Below are 19262 nucleotides of genomic sequence, written 5' to 3'. Positions count from 1 at the left end.
GGAGCCAGCATGACTAAATGGAACTTTGAAAACGTGATTACAATTTTTTTTTCAATTACATTTCAATTACAGTTCACATATAATCCTCATGGCGTACTTTGTGTGAGTTTTAGTTACCAGTAAATTCTTCTGACACATCCTGCTGTGTATTGTAACATACAAAGAAATCTGAACATTGGTTAGGGCCCAAAAAACTATAGAGACATTGATACAGACCGCAGACACTATAACATAACATGACCTAGCCACAAATCATGAACATAATGCAATTCATACTCGCCTACTTTCCCGGGTTGTCTGGAAGGCTCCTGAAAATCAGGTGTGCTCCAGGCCACCCGGTAGAATGTGCAAGTCTCCTGGAGCCACCCGGCCTCCCACTTCCTGAGTGAAGTGGGTGGTACAGGCGCTGGATGACGCAATCCGCGCTGGATAGCGTCATCGTGGCTCCGCCCCCCATTTCACAATGACGGTAATCACAGAATTGTATAGCAGGGGGTGGGGCAACTATGATAGCTCTTCACAACCCCACACACACATATATTTCAGCCGCGTCACACTCCACTCAGTGCCCGCCCAAGGCGTTAGCAGCCCAATGGTCGGCAAGTGTGATGCAATTCAATTACAATTCAAAGACAAACAGCACGATTTCTACCAAACATGACCACTGGACATATTATTCAGTCAAGATATTACGCAAAGTCTTATTTTCTTTCTACCAATGATTTTGGACTGTGGGAGAATACAAGATGATACCAACACGGAAGGAACGGGATCGGTATGAACTACCAGTCGGGATCTCCTGGCCTCTCCTATCTCTTTCCTGGCCCTTCCCCATGAAGCCATGGCCCTTTTTTGGGTGCATTATGTCCCTTTGAAAAATGAGAGGGGCGCAAATGCTCTTTCTGCCACAGGGCACCAAAAAGTCTAGTTACGGCTCTGCTGTTTGGTGGCTAACCCAAACCTGCCCCTAGTGCCTAACCCTCCCCCCAACCCCACTACTTACCTTCCGCATCCCGGTGGTCGGGATGCTGGCGCCGGGATTTTGAGCGCCGTCGGTATTCCGGCACCGGTAATGTAAGCGTCGACATCCCGACCGCCGGGATGCTGAACACATTCCGAAACAACATATAACCTCCATAAATATTGCCTGTTTGGAATTAACCCCATGGTCCTAGCACTGTGCAAGACCAATACACTTCTATTTCTCTATATAGAGACAAAGAGCACTTTCCCTACTCAACAAGACTTGACCAATGAACATGATCAGATTGCTCTTCTATTACACTCTACACATCTGTGATTTGCAACCAGGGTGCTGTGAGTGATTGGTACTCAGGAACCTTCAGTACTGGAACCTTTTTTGGTATAACTTTTAAGTCCAAAAACAGAAAGAAATCAGAGAAACCAACTCAGAAATGAATGAAGTAGCTATCTGCACATGTATCCAGAGTGTGGAAGCTACTACAAAATCTCACATCAACTTGTAACTGTAGTTCTGGAACTTTTTCATTAAACAAAAAAAGCATCGATTCGGAGCATTTATGAACATACATTAAAAAAGAAAGAACAAGGCTGTTTTTATAAATGCATTTTGTTAAACAATTTTTTTTTTTGCACAGTATTTTTGTGGTACCGTTTTAATAAATGCACCTCACTGTGGGGGTAGATGTACTAAGGCTTGGAGAGAGATAAAGTACCAACCAATCAGCTCCTTAATGTCACTTTTCAGGCTGTTTGTAAAATGACAAGAGCTGATTGGTTGGTACTTTATATCTCTCTCTCCAAGGCTTTGTACATCTACCCCTATGCAGGGTCGAAACTAGGAATTTTTGTCACCCGGGGCAAGGCAGTAATTTGGCTAACCCACCTCCTGGCCAAAAAAAACAAAACAGAGGACCTTCTTCTGAAAAGGGTGTGTGGTTTTGTGGCACAGTAATGCCCCTTATAACACATTATGCCACATACAGTAATGCCCTTCTACATTATGTACCCCAAGGGCCCTCCAGCAGCCTTTTACCTTGTCCCCCTGTGTCTATGCAGCAGGTGTGTATTTGGAGCTGTACACCCGCGCAGGCAGACGGCCGCAGCTCTTGAGAGACACAACGCTGCTGTCATTCAAATTTGGTGGCACTTTGCGAGACCAATAGGAGCTTGGCTCACGACCTGCGCCACATTAGAATGACGGCGGCGGTGTCTCTCAAGGGCTGCGGGCGTGCGGCTCCAAATCCACACCTGCAGCTACCCAGGCCCCCCTCGGCTGCCTGACCAGCCCTGTCTCCGACATCTGCTCTGCGCCCCCTCAAGTCCGGCACCCGGGGCACGTGTCCCCCTAACACCCCTCTAGTTCCAGCCCTGCCCTGTGTTTTATATATCCTGCGGCGGGGCTTAACGGAAATGAGTTGAGCTAACTACCAGGAACCGTGACACAACTTTTTGGAAATGTATTGCTAGTATGGTCACTGATTTGTAAGCTGCCACATTGCTCTGCTTACAGGACAGTAGGGAAAACAGTGCACATATAAAACTGGGCACATACAAGCACAATATAAGTGCAAACGTGAAAGCAAATGGTAGGGACAGTACACAGTAAGTGGCACTTGCAAAAGTAATATATCTATAGGACTGAGCAACATTGGGAAACATTTCGCCACTGTGGTCACACAACGTGCCAAGTATACAGTATTTTCGGATGGCATTTCCGCTGACATAACGTTTAATGTTGTGATTCAGGTGATAACACAGGCACAGGCAGTGTGACAAGGTCAGGACAGAGAACTCAGTGGTGTCCCCGGCGTAGGGATACACGCCTAGCCGCGCTGCCGCCTCTTACCTCTGTGCACAATGTAGCGCAGTGCTCTGAGCGGCGGCATTCTAACCAGGTGCATGCAGGCACGGCGTTCTCACGTGGACGATATCCGCGGCCACCGATTGGCTGACATTTACTGGCGGAAACTCAACCATGCCGCACTGGTGAAACAACGGAGCGCTTCAGAGTCAAACTACTGTAAAAAGCAAACTTTTCGTATATTGAATGTATAACAACTTAGTGCCTGAGAAACGGATTACGCAGGTTTTCTTCTGGTGAGATATTCATACATACATTTTTTTTGTATGTGTGTATATATATATATATTTTTTTTTTTAATATGGCTAGCAAATGTAAAACATATATAATTATTTCTTAGAATTATAGCTCTTGTTCGTTCCCCTTTTGATTTATTCTGCTAGATATATCTCCAGGATGCAAACTTCCACTGTTCTTAGACAATTCTCTAGGGTCCAAGTGTAATATGTTTTTTTAATATTAATAGTCCAGCTTTAGGGCAATTTATTAATATTTGCAGCACTGCTGCAAACCCTAGGTTTTAACAAATAAACTCCCTCACAGGGACAGCTGTAGGCTATAAACACTGCCCCTACAAATTACATCCCAATTCCTGGCATATTGGAGGAGACTTTCACATTGCCAAGACTACTCCAAATAATCTGACACTGGGCCTGATTCAGAGCTGTACGCTATTTGCGCTCGCTCATTCCAAAAAAAGGGGTGGCTATTCAAATGAACGTTCGCTCTTTGCGGTCTGTTCACGCCTCTATGTCTGAACGAGCGAACAAAACTTGCGGTCGTAAATTTGAAAAAAACGCCCCCTGGCCGCTCGCACCATACGTCATGTCCGCTATTTAATAGATTAATCGAGTACATCGAAAAGCGTATGAACTGCTCGCTATTCTTGTGGTTGGTTTTTCCTACCGCAATCTTGCGAGCAGTTCTGACTATAAATCAATCAAGTGACGTGGTCAATGAAGCTCCTGTATTAATTATGCACACCCAAAAAACGCCCGTTTTGACCTTTAAGCACGCCTGCGTTCTGATTTCCACTCCCCGTTTTCAAGCACTTTCCTGTTACCACCCACAAACGCCTCCTCCTGTCACTCAAAATAGCAGGCATTTGCTATTTAGCGAACAAACGATTTTCGGCCACACTGGTTCGCGCATGCGTATTAAAATGCGTACGCATGCGCAGATGTGCGAACATCGGTCATAACGAACGAGCGGCTCTGAATGAGGGCCACTGTGCATGAGCAAAATGTCTGATCCTGCGGGAGAGTGACTGTAAGATCCCTCTCCGGTGACTGACAGTGCCTTAATAGGCAAAAAGCGGTTCACGCCATCTGAAAGTGGCGCTAACTAAAGGTGCCAAACTTTTTTTACATAGGGGTCAGACGATAGTTCCCATTGAAAATAATGGGGATTGCTGTCTGCATCGCCAATTAGGAGATTTTACAGAAATCTGCAAAAGGCTACTAGTACATAGCAACAATTCATATAATTATTCAGAAACTGTCTCTTCTGTAATATCACGGATACCCAGTGAAAACACGTGTTCAATATATCAATCCAATCCTTAAAGATTGACACCATTAATAATACAGGGCCCAGACAATGATTTATGCCTTCCGCAATGAGACTGAGGTGTTATGCAGAGAAGTGTATGCCAAGTTTACAGCTCATGTGTGTCAGCAGGCAGCTTTGCATTTGATGGCTGTGATTTACGGGCAGGCTGCACTTAATCAATGACTAAAAACGAAAGATGGTCAGAATATACAAACTGCACACAGATGGTGACCTGGTCAGGATCTAATCCAGGAGTAGGCAACTTGTGGCACCCCAGAGCTGCTGTGGAACTACACATACCAGCATGCTTTGCCAGTTTTAGATGCCCTCACATGCTGGGACGTGTAGGCTGGAGTACCACAGGATGCCTACTCTGATCTAACCCATGGCAACAGATATGAGGCAGAAGTGATAGTGACTGTACTACCGATTTGAAGTACTATGAAGTGTAAATGTGCACATTCATGATGTAAATTTTGCAAGTAGTTTAGGTAATTTTAAAGCAGGTTCAACAGAGTTAGGAGCAACAAAATAATACAAAAGTATATAAGTGTAGAATGGATTGGTACTGCGGTCAGGTAAAAGTTGATTGGGCAGTCCTTAAATCAAAATATACATTTCTCATAACACTGCGGAAGGTACCATTTCTTCCCCGGCAATTACTTACAGGGCTGACGGTAGCCAGATTTAGACCCCCATCCACAAACGTACTGGATTTGAAGAATATCTGATTCCATCAGTAGGTCAGTATTTTTTGGGGAAACAAACTTTAGATTAGGAAAATACAGAAAAAAAACGAATCAATGTTCTTTATGTACCATTTTAAGATACATTTAAAATACCATGAAATTGTATATTTGAAGCATATTGACGCATCATAAGAGCACCTCAAACCTCTACTTTCACTTTTTCTTAATGTTCAAAAAAAAAACAAAAAAACTAGGTACAGGCTGCAACAATGCTAAGAGAAATCATGGGAATGAATACAAAAGCCTATCTGGTCTTCATTGAATTTCTGTACTTGAAATACTTTTGTAGCATGTATAAGGTCTATGTATAGGTATGAGGTGCATCGCACCTGTGGTTTGTTCAGCTGCATGGTCAACACACAGCAGGACCTACAAGTGTCCAGCTGTAGGAAAACTAATTGGCCGCAAACTAGAACTTAACATTTTTGAGAGCACTTTGCAGGAATACACAAGGTCCACTGGGAAACAGATTTCATTATACTATACGGGGAAGATGCACCAAATCAAAGAGGACATATGGAGGTGTTGCCCATAGCAACCAATCAGCTTCTACCTATCATTTATCAATCAAGTACATTCTATCTAATAACTAGAAGCTGGGCAACGGCTTAACCTGTCCTCTAGAAGGTTTGAAACATCTTACTCTATTATCCCACATAACGGGTTCCCTAACTCAGTCCTCAAGGCACCCTAACAGTCCAGAATTTAAGGCTATCCATGCTTGTACACAGATGTGCAATCAATCTGACTGAAGTACTAATTAAGTCACCTGTACTTAAATATGGATATCCTGAAAATATGGACTGTTAAGGTGCCTTGGAGGACAGAGTTTGGGAACCACTTCCATAGAACATTTTTTATATTTTTAACAATCGTAAGATATAAATGTGTGAATCTAAAGGTGCATATCCAATAGACGAGTGTAGAACGACTGTACGATTACATCATCGTAATCGTTCATCATACTGTGCAGTGGGTATTGTGCCTACACTGAACGATATGTCGTTCAGTGCAGGCACCCTCCCTCATCCCCGGACATGCACAACCTGGCGATATCGGCAGGTTGGCATGCTTGTTCAGGCGATGACAGATGGCGACAATGACCAGCCGGAGCACGCATCGCTGGTCATTGCCGGCATATTCACTGCACGATTAATGAACGATTGAACGATAAACGTAATTGTTACATTTTATCGTATAGTGGATACGCGCCTTAAGAGCAGAGGGTAGTATTGGAAAGATTGCAGAAGATTAATTTAGAGAAAATAGTTTTAGAAGTCGTACAGCTGGTATTGCTCTCCGTCTGTGCTATTCTTACATTTGCAGCATACACTGCATATAGAATACAGAGATGTACCGAAAGACAAGTGTTACCTGTAAGAATATAGGGGACAGTATTATTTTTTTTTTTTATAGTTAAAGTACCACATATGGGGAGCAATGCTGTCTGTATGTAGCCTTAAGAAGAACTACAAGAAATTAGAAAGTATATTTTCCCCAATACTCATACATTAACCCATGGCAACAGCTACAAAAAAAAATAAAGCCTACAACCATTATCTGCATTAACTGAGATAAAGTCCCAACCAACCAGCTCCTGTCATTTTTCAAACACAGCCTGTGAGATAACAGTTAAGGCCCCTACATACTACACTGCTAACGATTTGGCCGATTCCGACACATCGGAATGACAAATCGGCAATATCGTGCAGTGTGTATGCGTTACATCATGTAGTGCGCGCTCCCGTGGGGTCGTCAGCCGCATCGCCTGATCTTTTGTACATGCAGGAAGATCAGGCGATGCGGCTGACGAACCATTGCAACGCTATGCGGCAGGAGCCAGCATATCGGGCGGTCAAGCACCAGATCGCTCAGTGTATAAGGACCGCCCGATAGCTCGGCCTATCGGCGCTGGGATCGTGGGTCGCATCGCTGGGTACATAATCATTTAGTGTGTAGCTTTAGTAGTCGATTGGTTGGGACGTTATCTCCATCCAATGCTTAGTAAATAAACCCCATACTATTCCAATCCACACTTCCCCAATGCTGCAGATAATGGTTGTAGGCTTCTTTTTTTTATTATTATTGGTTGTTGTTTTTTGTTTTTTTATTACAGATTAGTGGAAATCTACATTCAAAGTATAAGTGCAGGAGAGCCCCCGGCCAGGTTCCTTATCTGTAATATGTTTTGTCGAGGAACAAACTGTAAAATGCAAATGATAGGACATCAGAAAAGGACACAACTGAACATTTTACCATGACTATTTTTTTATTTTTAGTTGTAAGTGCCGCTGAATAAGTAACATACATTAGCACCTAGTATGCTAGAAAAATAAAGTTGAAATGCACAGAAAACCAGTATATACCCAGTGTATATGTCATTAGTCTGGAGCAAAGTTGTGCACTGTATATGTACATGTGATTCTTAATACAAAGAAGTGATGCATAAGGTCAAAATAATACACCTTACCACAGGTATTGTGCCTACTGAGCCCCAAATTCTTTTCTGGAAAGGCATCATACTTATAACACTGGTCTATGACAGGTTGTGTATTTTCGGTGTGAGAATGTTCAGTGGAGCTTTTTGTTTTTTTTGCACTACTCTGTTCAAAGCTGCTGTGGAAGAAGCCGGCCATGACCCCCAATGCGGCCAGCCCCACACTTCTCCGGAAGGTCGCATGAGCTGAAGAACAGGTGTGCTAAATGCACTCTTGTACAGAGTGTAATCTAGAAAACTGTTAGCGACAGGATAGGGATCATGTTTGTTAAATAGACCCTTCTGGTCTATTTTGCACACATAACCCCTGAGAAAACATTTCCATGAAAACAGAGTTGTCCTTTTAGATTGTGCTTATGCAGCATACCAAAATGATGCCATAAATGGAAAGGCGTTAATAGCTTAAAGATCAATGCTGCCTCTGAATGCTAAAATCCCATGGTCTAGAAATAGTACTAACAGGTTACTTCATTCAGGGCAGACTGATTGGCAACACCAGAAGACTGAAGTTGTGACAGTTGTACAATGTTGGGGATCTTAATAACATGCTTTACGCCTGGGCAAGCCTTTCCATCGTCCTCCTGTATTCTGACACAAGCTCCTGATAGCTCTCCTCCAGCTGTTCGTGCTGTGTCTTCAGGTCTATTTGATTCATCTGATTGGTCAGCTCCTCAGGATTTAGGCATCTCCTCATCTTGGCCAGTTCCCTCTGGTTTTTCTATAAAGTATAACAATAAATGAGCTCACTTTAATCCAAGTTAAAAACTACAAAATAAACCTGCCTTAGTTATAGTAGCACAAACATATTGATAAAACCATGTATATATAGTAACAGCTCTTTCTATAGAGCTTGTAGATTACGCTTTTATTGAGAATATTTAGCGGAGCGCTTTCCAACCATATCCCTTATCTGTGTGGAGTTTGTATGTCCTGCTCGTGTTTGCAAGGGTGTTCTGGTTTTCTCACACACTACAAAGCCAAGCTGGTAGGTTAACCGGCTTATGGTAAAATATATGTGTGTGTGTGTGTGTTGCCACTGCGGCAGGAAATGAATTATTAGGCTCTCCTATGAACATAAAATGTAACGGGCATACAGGAGAAAAAACAAATGTAAGGGTAAAATGGTGTTCGTGAGAAATTACATTTTAGTCTTTTGTTCCATGTAGTGATTGCTTAAGACGTTTAAAATGAAACCCACAAATCTAAACTGCAATAATAAATCTATTCAGCATGTTAATTATCAAAAAGATCTGTGCTAAGATGACATATTTAATGATTGTTATCAGTGTGTCAAAAATCCTTTCTTTCTGTCTTGCAGCACCCAGTAGGAGTGGGATACAAGGAACCTTTTCTAACCCAAGATGCTGACAGAACCCTTCTCCAATCCCTAAACTGAAATACATGAGACGTTTATACAGTCCAACAAGTTGACATTAGTTTTTGGCCCAGCAATACCTTATATGGCCCGACAAGTCTCTTTTTGATCTCTAGTCTGTAAGCTTTGGATTTTTCAGGGTCACTCATGTCTGTAGCGCGGAGCCGAAGAATTTCGTAAACTCGTCTTGCATGTTGCTGATAATAAAAACAAGTTCATATGTAATGGAGATGTCAATTTAAAATCCTTTTTTAGATTTTACAATGAAAAACAACTCACAATTGACTCCCTCTTACAAACAACGATTATAAAATGTTCCATAAGATATGCAGCATACTGGGTATTGGTCTGGGTCTTCATGTTATATATTAGAGGTGGATGTATGAGGGATCGGTGCTGCGGCTTCGGTGGCAGCGGATGTGAGAATTTTATGCAAATGCAGCGGTATATGGTAAAAAAGACACCCACTGCCGGCTTCTCAGATTTGCGTCCTGCGTCCGAAGAGGCAGCATTGCAAACATCGAGAGAGAAATCGGACCTCTGAGCAACCCTAAGGTCATGCAGAATGCCCACTGTAGAGCAGTGCGACAGTAGCCGCGACACATCCTCGCTGCGGCTCCGATGCATGCAAAGGAAAGGAGACATCGGTCAATTGCAGCCGAATCAAAACCGCATCCACCTGCCCCTTAGTGTGAAGCAGCAAATAACAGGTTTTCTATCCTATTGACGCGTTGGCACATCTGGATGGAATATATGCTCCAGTTTCATCACTGAGCCCTCAGGAATCCTCTGGTGTGTCATTTTACTGAGGACTTCAGTGTTCTCAAATTGTTTCAATGAAAATTCAATAACTGAATTTTGATTACAGTTCTTTTGTAATACTATATGGTCTGTTGGGACTCTTGAAACCTGGTATCTACATGCACACCATAGACAACTAAAATGTAATGTTTATTGGGTATATACCCTTGTGTTATTAGTGTGAACGTTGATCCTTCACCTAAATTATATACACAAATATATTTTGGCGATTCAGAGTTGTGTACATTGAACTCATGACTGATATCTTGTGGTCTTGATGAGCATTTTTTTCTACCTACATCCCAGTTGCCTTACCTTCATTTATTGTTTGTTATCACTTAATGTGTGGAGCCTCTTTCTTATAACATATCTTACTTTATGTACAAACATGTGCACAATACTTTGTATACACACACATATAATATATATATGGAGAGAGAGAGAAGATGTTACTATGGTATACTGAAGTAAAATTACAAGCATTTCATAAGTGTCAAAGGCTTTTATTGACAATTATATTAAATTTATGCAAAGAGTCAATATTTGCAGTGTTGACCCTTCTTTTTCAAGACCTCTGCAACTCGCCCTGGCATGCTGTCAATCAACTTCTGGGCCACATACTGACTGATGGCCGCCCATTCTTGCCTAATCAATGCTTGGAGTTTGTCACAATTTGTGGGTTTTTGTTTGTCCATCCGCTTCTTGATGATTGACCTCAATGGGATTAAGGTCCCTGGAGTTTCCTGGCCATGGACTCAAAATTTCGATGTTTTGTTCCCCGAGCCACTTAGTTATCACTTTTGCCTTCACGCTGGAAAAGGCATTGTTCGTCACCAAACTGTTCTTGGATGGTTGGGATAAGTTGTTCTTAGAGGATGTTTTGGTACCATTATTTATTCATGGCTGTGTTCTCAGGCCACACTCCCACTCCCTTGGCTGAGAAGCAACCCTATACATGATTGGTCTCAGGATGCTTTACTGTTGGCATGACACAGGACGAAGACTTTTGGAGGATGGCCTGGTGTGAAGGACAGCAAAGAAGCCACTTCTCTCCAGGAAAAACCATCAGGGACAGACTAATATTCTGCAGAAGGTACAGGTATTGGACTGCTGAGGACTGCGGTAAAGTTATTTCCTCAGATGAATCCCCTTTCAGATCGTTTGGGGCATCTGGAGAAACGCTTGTCCGGAGAAGGAAAGGTGAGCGCTACCATCAGTCCTGTGTCATGCCAACAGTAAAGCATCCTGAGACCAGGGAAGCTGCACAGGCGCCAGATCCGTTCTGCGCATTTGCAGAACGGGTCTGCGAGCCAGCACGTAAACTGGCAGCAGACTGTCAGTGATTGACAGTCTGCTGCCGTTTGGGGGCGGGGAGGGGGGCAGTGATGGCCTCAGTTTCCTGATATGGAGGCGTGCTGCCGCCGTTACATTGGGGGGAGGGGGGGGGGGAGGAAAAGAGGCCAGGATCTCTGTCGGCTGACAAGAGATTTCCTGGCCTCTTCCTTGCAGCTGCGACGGCCGGATGCATGACCCCATGGGTCACCTTAGCCTTCCGATGGTCCGCACAGTATCCGATGCTGCGCTGGACAATGCAGCTCGGATACGTAATGCAGCAGGGGGCGAGATGCCTCCTGCTGCATTACCATACCAGCACAGATGGAATAGCTAAGCTGCTTGCGAGCAGCTTAGCTATTCCGTCTGAAGCTGAATCAGGCCCTTAGTCCATTCTATCACTAGTTCTCAGAAGCTGCAGCCAGACTGAGAAGAACACAGTAGGGATGGCCATCGACCATCAATAGTTTACAAATATCGATGGTTTAATACAGACAAGTGACGGTTTTGCCATCGACGGCAGAGAGCAAATTCTTTTCTGCCATCAATGACAAAGTGGAACCAGATGGGTTTTTTTTTCTACTGATCACACAGAACTTAGTCCCCCCCCTGGCTGTCCGCTAAGCCCTGCCCACCTAAGCCCCGCTGTGTTTTTTTTTTTTTTTTAATTAGTCTGCGGCAGCAGTGTCCATTGAGTGGTGCAAACCATCAATGATTCACCATAGATTGTTATTGTACCATTGATGATTATCACCAATGGTACCATCGATGGAAAACCACAGATGGCCATCCCTAGAACACAGAGAGACACTACAAGACAAGTCTGAACTTACCAGTTGCATGGTTAGTGCAAGAAGGGTTCAACTGCCATATTTAATATTTTTTTACTACTGTTCCCAAAGGCTTCCCAAAATAAAGCTTATACCAAAGAGGGAGTGTATTTAAGTGTACGAAAAAATATCAAAGAGAAAGTGTATTTATGTACGAATAAAAAAAATTTTTTTTTTTTAAGATATTCAAGGTCTAAGGTCACATCATGTGACCTTGAAAGATAAAAGTCCATATTTGAATATAAAACAATTTTTTATGAAAACGCTGGTCCCTTTGCTTCAAAATAAGACCAACATGAAAGTTCTGCCACAAATAGAAGCAAAGTTATGATTTGTTTTAGTTGACCTTGACAAATAAATGTAAAACTTATGCTTGCATGTTTGCAATCCTGTAGCATGAACACCGTGCATCACTAAGGGCTAAAATTTTATATATGAAAGTTAATTGTTATTGCATAGATGGCAAAGTATGACAACTCATGTCATAATTGTTATTGCATATATTGTTGAGTATCTAAGGGTGGTACTATTAATTAATTCACCTGCAGCAATAAGAGTGTTAGGCGCCTGTTTGTCACTACTCATCACTTTATGCCATCTACCATCCAACCAAAATTCACAAAAATCTGAGATGGTCGAGTTGAAAAGTTACTTTTTTTGTGATGATTTGGTATGGAATGACCCCATGAATAAAGAAAGGTACCAAAACATCCAAGAATAGTTTGGTGACTAACAATGCCTTTTCCAGCAAGTTGGAGCAGCTTGCCATAAGGTAAAAGTGATAACTAAGTGGCTCGGGGAACAAAACATCGAAATTTTGGTCCATGGCCAGGAAACTCCCCAGACCTTAATCCCATTGACAACTTGTGGTCAATCCTCAAGAGGCGGGTGGACACACAAAAACCCACAAATTCTGACAAACTCCAAGCATTGATTAGGCAAGAATGGGCGGCCATCAGTCAGTATGTGGCCCAGAAGTTGAGTGACAGCATGCCAGGGCGAGTTGCAGAGGTCTTGAAAAAGAAGGGTCAACACTGCAAATATTGACTCTTTGCATAAACTTAATGTAATTGTCAATAAAAGCCTTTTACACTTATGAAATGCTTGTTATGTTACTTCAGTATACCATAGTAACATCTGACAAAAAGGTCTAAAAACACTGAAGCCGCAAACTGTGTGTCATTTTCAAAATTTTGGGCCATGGCTGTACTATAACATTGCAAACTCCACTGCTCAATAAAGTTAGTGCCAATAATGTATAGTTACTGTGGTTACCAAGAAGGCTTTCACGTTTGTCTCAGAATAGTTTATCATGGCATCAAATAACCTGTGCAGTTATCCAGGTCTAGTCCCAGTACACAGTATTTTGCTGCCCATTTAAGGGAATGTAAAGTGTACATATTTACAGTATATTTTTAGCGTACTCCTTACATCCTTAGTAGATGTAAAAGTTCATGCCTTTCACACTACTGTCTGCATTTCAAGGAAAGTAGACTAAATTCCCATGAAAGTCAGATAATCATATGGAATAGTGTCTGCAGTGTTCTTCCAGGGAAAATAGGACATTCCTAAACTAGGAACATGTTTTTTTGAGTCACCAGCATGTCAGGGTACAGAGTAACACAGTGCGCACTAAGACACCACAGCAGCCTGGTGTTACAATACCTTATTTATCTTCAGTTTCTGCTGAGCTTCTGTCACCATCTCTTGACTGAATCCATCAAGAAGTTTTTCGGGAGAGAAACATGGCAGGTTTTGGCAAAGCTTTGCAAGAACAAAGTCTCTGAGCCTGATAAAGTTTTCTGATGGATCTTCAGCTGGTGGACGAAGGAAAGAAAGTTTCAGTGGCTTCTTTTCCCATATAGAATGTCTTACTGTGCACATTTTTGTCAAAACAGTAGCAAGCACACAAAACAAAAATTGTGCAACTGCAGGATTTTGTTTCCAAATAGAATACATGTTCTAAAAGTGTGCGGTTTCCATATATGAAACATGCAGAGTGATGTGCACTAAGTACCAGGCTTTGCTACCAAAAATGCATTTTATAGCAGATGTTTTGGGGTATCCCAGTGTAATATACAGACAGCATTTATAGCTTGTGTGATACAAAGATATTTTCATATTGTCTCTTAATTTGATCCTTTAAGCTGGCATTACACTGGGGAGAGGGCAGCTGCAATTGCCACATAACTGGAGTTCTTCCATACACTACACGATATATGGAGGTGATCTTCAGTCATAGCCTGAGGTTGGCAGAACAACTGTCGGGTGGATCAGACAGGTTTGAAAGCCAAACCGAATTATCCAGACCGTTCTTCAGCCATTTTCAGGCTGAGAATAATCATCCTTCAAGCACTATACACTGAGCGATAATTTTTTCCAAACAAACTGTTTAGTGGGCGGGTTTGCACAATTATTATGCACTGTATGGCCAGCTTTAGCTACTGACCCAAATACGGAGGGCAGCTATACTAAAGGTGCAACATTTTACGTGGACATCCAATTAAATAGGTGAACCTCTTAATGCTTTACAGCTGCCATGATTGGACGAGAAAAGCTAACAGATCTGCCACGCAGATGTACGTTTTTAGAAAAGCCCATTATGTCTTTTTGATTTTGTTTTTGCATTCAATAAACTTTTTTTCTATATACTTTTGTATTTTATAGTTGACCAGACTTAGTCCAAGCCAATATACTTCATACAGTATCTTGGCTAGAAAGGACTATGAACGGAGAAGCTGTCCATATTAATTTTCAGAGGGGAAAATAAAAAAATAAAAATTTACAAGTATTCCGTGTTTTTTTTTTTTTTTTTTACCCAGTAACCATATATTAAAGCAACACAAAGCCTTTAAAAGAAAATTGTAGTTAAAACAAAATTTTTTGATATATATATATCTATATATATCTATCTATATATCTATATCTATATCAAAAGTTACATTTAAGCTATATACTGTGTATTTGTAACACAATTTTTCTTCTATATATCAATTAATTTTAACATCAAAATAATAATTTTTGAAATTGTTGACTTCAGGCTGGCAGCCATGTGCTATAGGATTATTATGCAGATCACTGTAAACTAAAGACATACAAAAGTTTAATTTGCAAAACTGTTTTTTTTTGTGCAAAAATACATCAATACAAAAATTAAATTGGTCCCTGTGATGACTGATAGACATTTTACACATTATACACTTTATTATTGTACTGTGTAAAAGGTCTCTTTAATCCCAGGCAGCGACACAGCTGCCTGGGAAAACCAGTCTGGCTACCATTAACCAGAGTCATTAGCCACTCCATTGTACTGTAAGCACATAACTACCCAGCATTTCAAAGAGAAGGAAACAAAAAGATTTAATTGTTCAGAGAAGCCTGCACCCTTTTACTGCCAAATAATTCCGCCAATCATAGCATTGTTAACCCGTAAAAAACATAAAGGTCAATGAAAATTTCACTGCTTGCCCTCTTAAGCAAATCCTTAAAATTGCCATTGCTTTATTCAGAAAAGAAAAATAATCAATTAGGACTTTGTGTCATTTTTTAAATTAATGTGCAACAAAATTTGCAAAGGAAAAAATCTTAACCAAAACAAGTAAAATTATTTCTCCATTTTTCCCTATCTTTAGAGTTGCAATTATCTTGTGAATGTAAGGTCTATTTGACAGAGCAGCAACAATTCTGAAATACAGAATCTTCAGCCTTCAAAACAGTGCATTTGGACATCAAAACAAAGCAAATTCCGTTTTAAAGCTTTAAAGGGCTTGCCCACTCTACTATAAATATTATTATTATTATTCATGGGCGCAAATCAATTAAGATTGTTCCAGACACCTGAGAATTAGGAGTTACTGAAAGTAAGAGGTTTCCAGTACCGGAGGCAAGTCAATTGTTAGATGGAGGTACAATTGTAAAGCAGGTGAGATACAATCCCTCCAATTTTTCTAATTGTTCTGCAGCCTTACAGCAACAGTACAGTCATTTATGTTTCATATACACCTTATACACAAAGCCTGAAGGTAATTTTATACAATATTTTTAATAAGTTTTTAGCTTAAACAAAGTTTGTGTACATTGAACCATCAAAAAACAAAGATTTCATTATCTCAGTCATGCTATAAATATTCCATATTTCGGAATAGTTGGATATGGGAGACTCAACCAGTAATAACGCACCAGTCGCAGACTCCAACTCATTAGGAACCAATGACATCACTGGGGCAATTTTGTTCCCAGTTCTAAAGAAGAGAGGGGATATTCCTTTTACCCATGCCTCCATGTGTTTAAAATTGTGAGGCCCACATTTGACAGCAATCTGGGGAAGAATTTGAAAGAGGGCAGCATTTAGCACCCTACATGGTATTAGATTTGTTTACAAACTGGTATGAAATGAAACCCACTGGCATAGAAAGTTGTGTGATACATACAGAATGATCACTTAAACAGAAATAAAAAAAAATTGTTTTAGCTCACACGACAGACTTCAAACTCTGACAACAGACATTCGCAGACCTAGAGCATATGGTAACCACATTTGTATAGAAGATGGAACGTATCCAGGGGGTACAGGACCCAATGCCCGACATGCCTAGCATTCTTCAGAACATACATAATAAGCATCCCTTTGTCAACCATATGATAAGACTACGACACACCCTTTTATAATCCAATATATATTTAAGGTTTTGTTTTAATTGGAACAGGTTTGCTATTATGTGTGTTTCATTATAGGTAAGTTTTTCCTACACTTCCTCTTTGGGTGAAGATGATAAAGAATAGCAGGAAAATGCAAAGCTATCAGAAAGAAACGCCATCTACAAATGAAAAAAAAAAAAATCCCATATATACGTAAAGCTACACATTTGGAGCCTTCCACTTTCAGTGCATCCCATCGCTTCTTTTGGGCATTCACAAATATGTAACGAACACTTAAGTAGCACTTAAAATGTGCATAAAAATAGCTCATGCATGCTAATCATTTCAAAAATTCTACCTTTACAACAAAGAAATAGCGGATTTTGAAATTGTTTCCTTTCATGCCTTCCCTCCCTACATTTACAGCTGACGGGCCAAGGTTCAAGAAGTCTGGGCACTGCCCACTTTGAAAAGTATAGGGGGGCATACAGCCACAAAGAAACATTCAAATAGGACTCCTAACAAAGGGAAGGGGAAGGATTTCAAGAGCCAGCATGGATTGTGCAAGAGGGGAAAGGAAAGCTTGCCAGGTGTTACATGAAGCTAAGCTTTCCTATGCTAGCCAAAGGCACGCACACCCCAACATATACTCATATTTTCTTCATGGCACCAATATATATCCTAGAATAAAAAAATAAAAACTTCTAAAAACACTCCACAAGGCATTTTCTTAACAAAAGTGCATACAAATGTATTACTTCCATTATTTAACAGCCTTTATAAACGGATTCCTCGCTAGAATGCTAGCTTTGGACAATATTATATCTAATCAATAGGAGATTGCTGTTGCCCCATTACCGTCAAAACAAGTAGTATACAAATGTGTCCTCATACATCTAGCCTCCATACGCCACACAGCGCGACTTTCTTGGCGTGAGTAAGCCACCAGGTCCCGTGCAACTCTGCTAGCATTCGGCGTCTATGTGATGTGAGTAGGATGCCCCAGCAGACTGTGCTGATTAATTTCATATGTGACACTTTTATTCGGTGTGCACCGAAGTCTGTATATGAAGCACAACGGAACCTGGAATGAAAAAAGCTGCGGCCGCTACATTGTAGCACTTCAGAGACTCAGTCGCCCACAGATATACAAGTGTCGCATATCAAACCAATTAGCACAGTCTGCTGGTGAGCCCTAGTCGCATCACATTTCGATTTCACGCATTTAGACACAAGTTCGGTAAAAACGGAGCCCGGTGTTACCAGTCTCTCATGGGTCCTGGCTCGCGCTTTGGGTTTTTGGCGTGACTGCAGCAAAGATGTGTAAGGAGTAGGACACATCTGTATAATAATATATGTAAGCCCGTTTTCCATAGAGTTTTAAAACAAAACAGAACACAGAAATGATCCTATAGTTACCATGAGGACCACTGCTAAACTATTTAGGGCCCAATGTAGAGGGAGAACTACGTCAGTCGGTGTAGCAAATATTGTGTGGCTGTGCCTTACACATGCAGATTTCTGTGATTCTGCCGATTACACTTACATCTGGATGGCACAATTGGAGCATTTAATATAGGCCAAGTATGTTTGCTGATCCTTGGGCGATCAGGGGCATGTGTACATATCAATTAAGAGGACGACGGCCGCCAAAACTTTGCAAACAGTTTGTGAAAGCTCTTCGGACACCAAGCGGGGCTCCATTTGCCGCTCAGGTATAGAGTATGCTTTTGCCAGTGTGTTAAAGCACATTTTGTTTGTTTTTGACATAAACAAGTTGGGAAGTTGTTTCTGTTGTATTAGAGAGTGTTTTTGGGTTCAATTGATGTCCAATGGCGAATGCATTTGTTTGGGCATAAAATAACCGATTTATAAAATGGGACAGGACAAGAGTATGTGATATGTGGCTGTTACCGATCGGAAACTTTGCATATTAGCGGAAATACACAAACTACACTTGCTTTGCAGGCCAACTCTACGTCTGCCCCTTAATGAGGAGGGAAAATGCTAAATTTGGCACAGGGATACATACATCCTGTCTACATTCAGAATGTTAGCAATCAGAATGTGAACCCTGCAACGTTGGAACTGGGAGATGGACAAGTGTATTTAAAGCAGGGGTCAGGAAACTTTTTTTTACCTTTTACCGCAAAATATATTTAGATACTCCGACGTTACCCCCTTGATTTGAAAGGAAGGAAATCATATAGTAGTGCCCCCATATAATGCCCCTGTAGTAGCGCCTCCATATAGTGCCCCTGTAGTAGCGCCCCCATATAGTGCCCCTGTAGTAGTGCCGCTTGTACAAAAAAAACCACTTACCTTAATCCCCACTCCTGCATCTGCCACCATCCTGTCCGCCCGGCTGCTCCTCGGAACTATGGGAGAGACGTCATGATGTCTCTCCCATAGTGCGCATGGGGAGAGCCGGAAACTGGAGTTCAGAAGAGAACTCCAGCCTCCGGCTAACGCAGCACTGCAGGGAAGGAGTTGGGCGCCAGCTGGTAACATCTCAGCGGGCGACCAGCTTAGAGCCTCCCTGCGGCACAGCCGGGCATGTATATGAATCATTCTATGCATGCCCGGCTGTCCGTCCATTATCCCCAGGAAATTAATTTTTACCCCATGTGGAGTAATTTACCCC

The 19262-nt window shown here is 41.6% G+C and overlaps 2 protein-coding genes across 4 annotated transcripts in view; both read right to left on the bottom strand.

Annotated features, from left to right (window-relative positions):
* METAP1D (methionyl aminopeptidase type 1D, mitochondrial) overlaps window positions 1-2962 on the bottom strand; it is a 227306-nt gene extending 224344 nt beyond the window's left edge. For 2 of the 3 annotated variants that reach the window (XM_088470801.1, XM_088470873.1), the window contains exon 1: window positions 2831-2962. In XM_088470801.1, the coding sequence (XP_088326927.1) occupies window positions 2831-2885 (55 nt within the window). In that variant the 5' untranslated portion in view covers window positions 2886-2962. The remainder of the gene's footprint in view (window positions 1-2830) is intronic. The other variant, XM_088470936.1, reaches the window with a different exon arrangement.
* Window positions 2963-7389: 4427 nt separating this feature from the next.
* HAT1 (histone acetyltransferase 1) overlaps window positions 7390-19262 on the bottom strand; it is a 66051-nt gene continuing 54178 nt past the window's right edge. Inside the window, exons 9-11 of the mRNA XM_088470689.1 lie at window positions 13646-13797; window positions 9098-9214; window positions 7390-8360 (exon numbers count right to left, since the gene is read on the bottom strand). Coding sequence (XP_088326815.1) covers window positions 8193-8360; window positions 9098-9214; window positions 13646-13797 — 437 coding nt within the window. The 3' untranslated portion in view covers window positions 7390-8192. The remainder of the gene's footprint in view (window positions 8361-9097; window positions 9215-13645; window positions 13798-19262) is intronic.

Source organism: Taudactylus pleione, unplaced genomic scaffold (assembly GCF_031769625.1).
Source record: "Taudactylus pleione unplaced genomic scaffold, aTauple2 ptg000004l, whole genome shotgun sequence".
Lineage (NCBI taxonomy): Eukaryota > Metazoa > Chordata > Amphibia > Anura > Myobatrachidae > Taudactylus > Taudactylus pleione.
The sequence above is the reverse complement of the archived record's forward strand: the minus strand, read 5'-3'. Positions and strand labels throughout refer to the sequence as shown.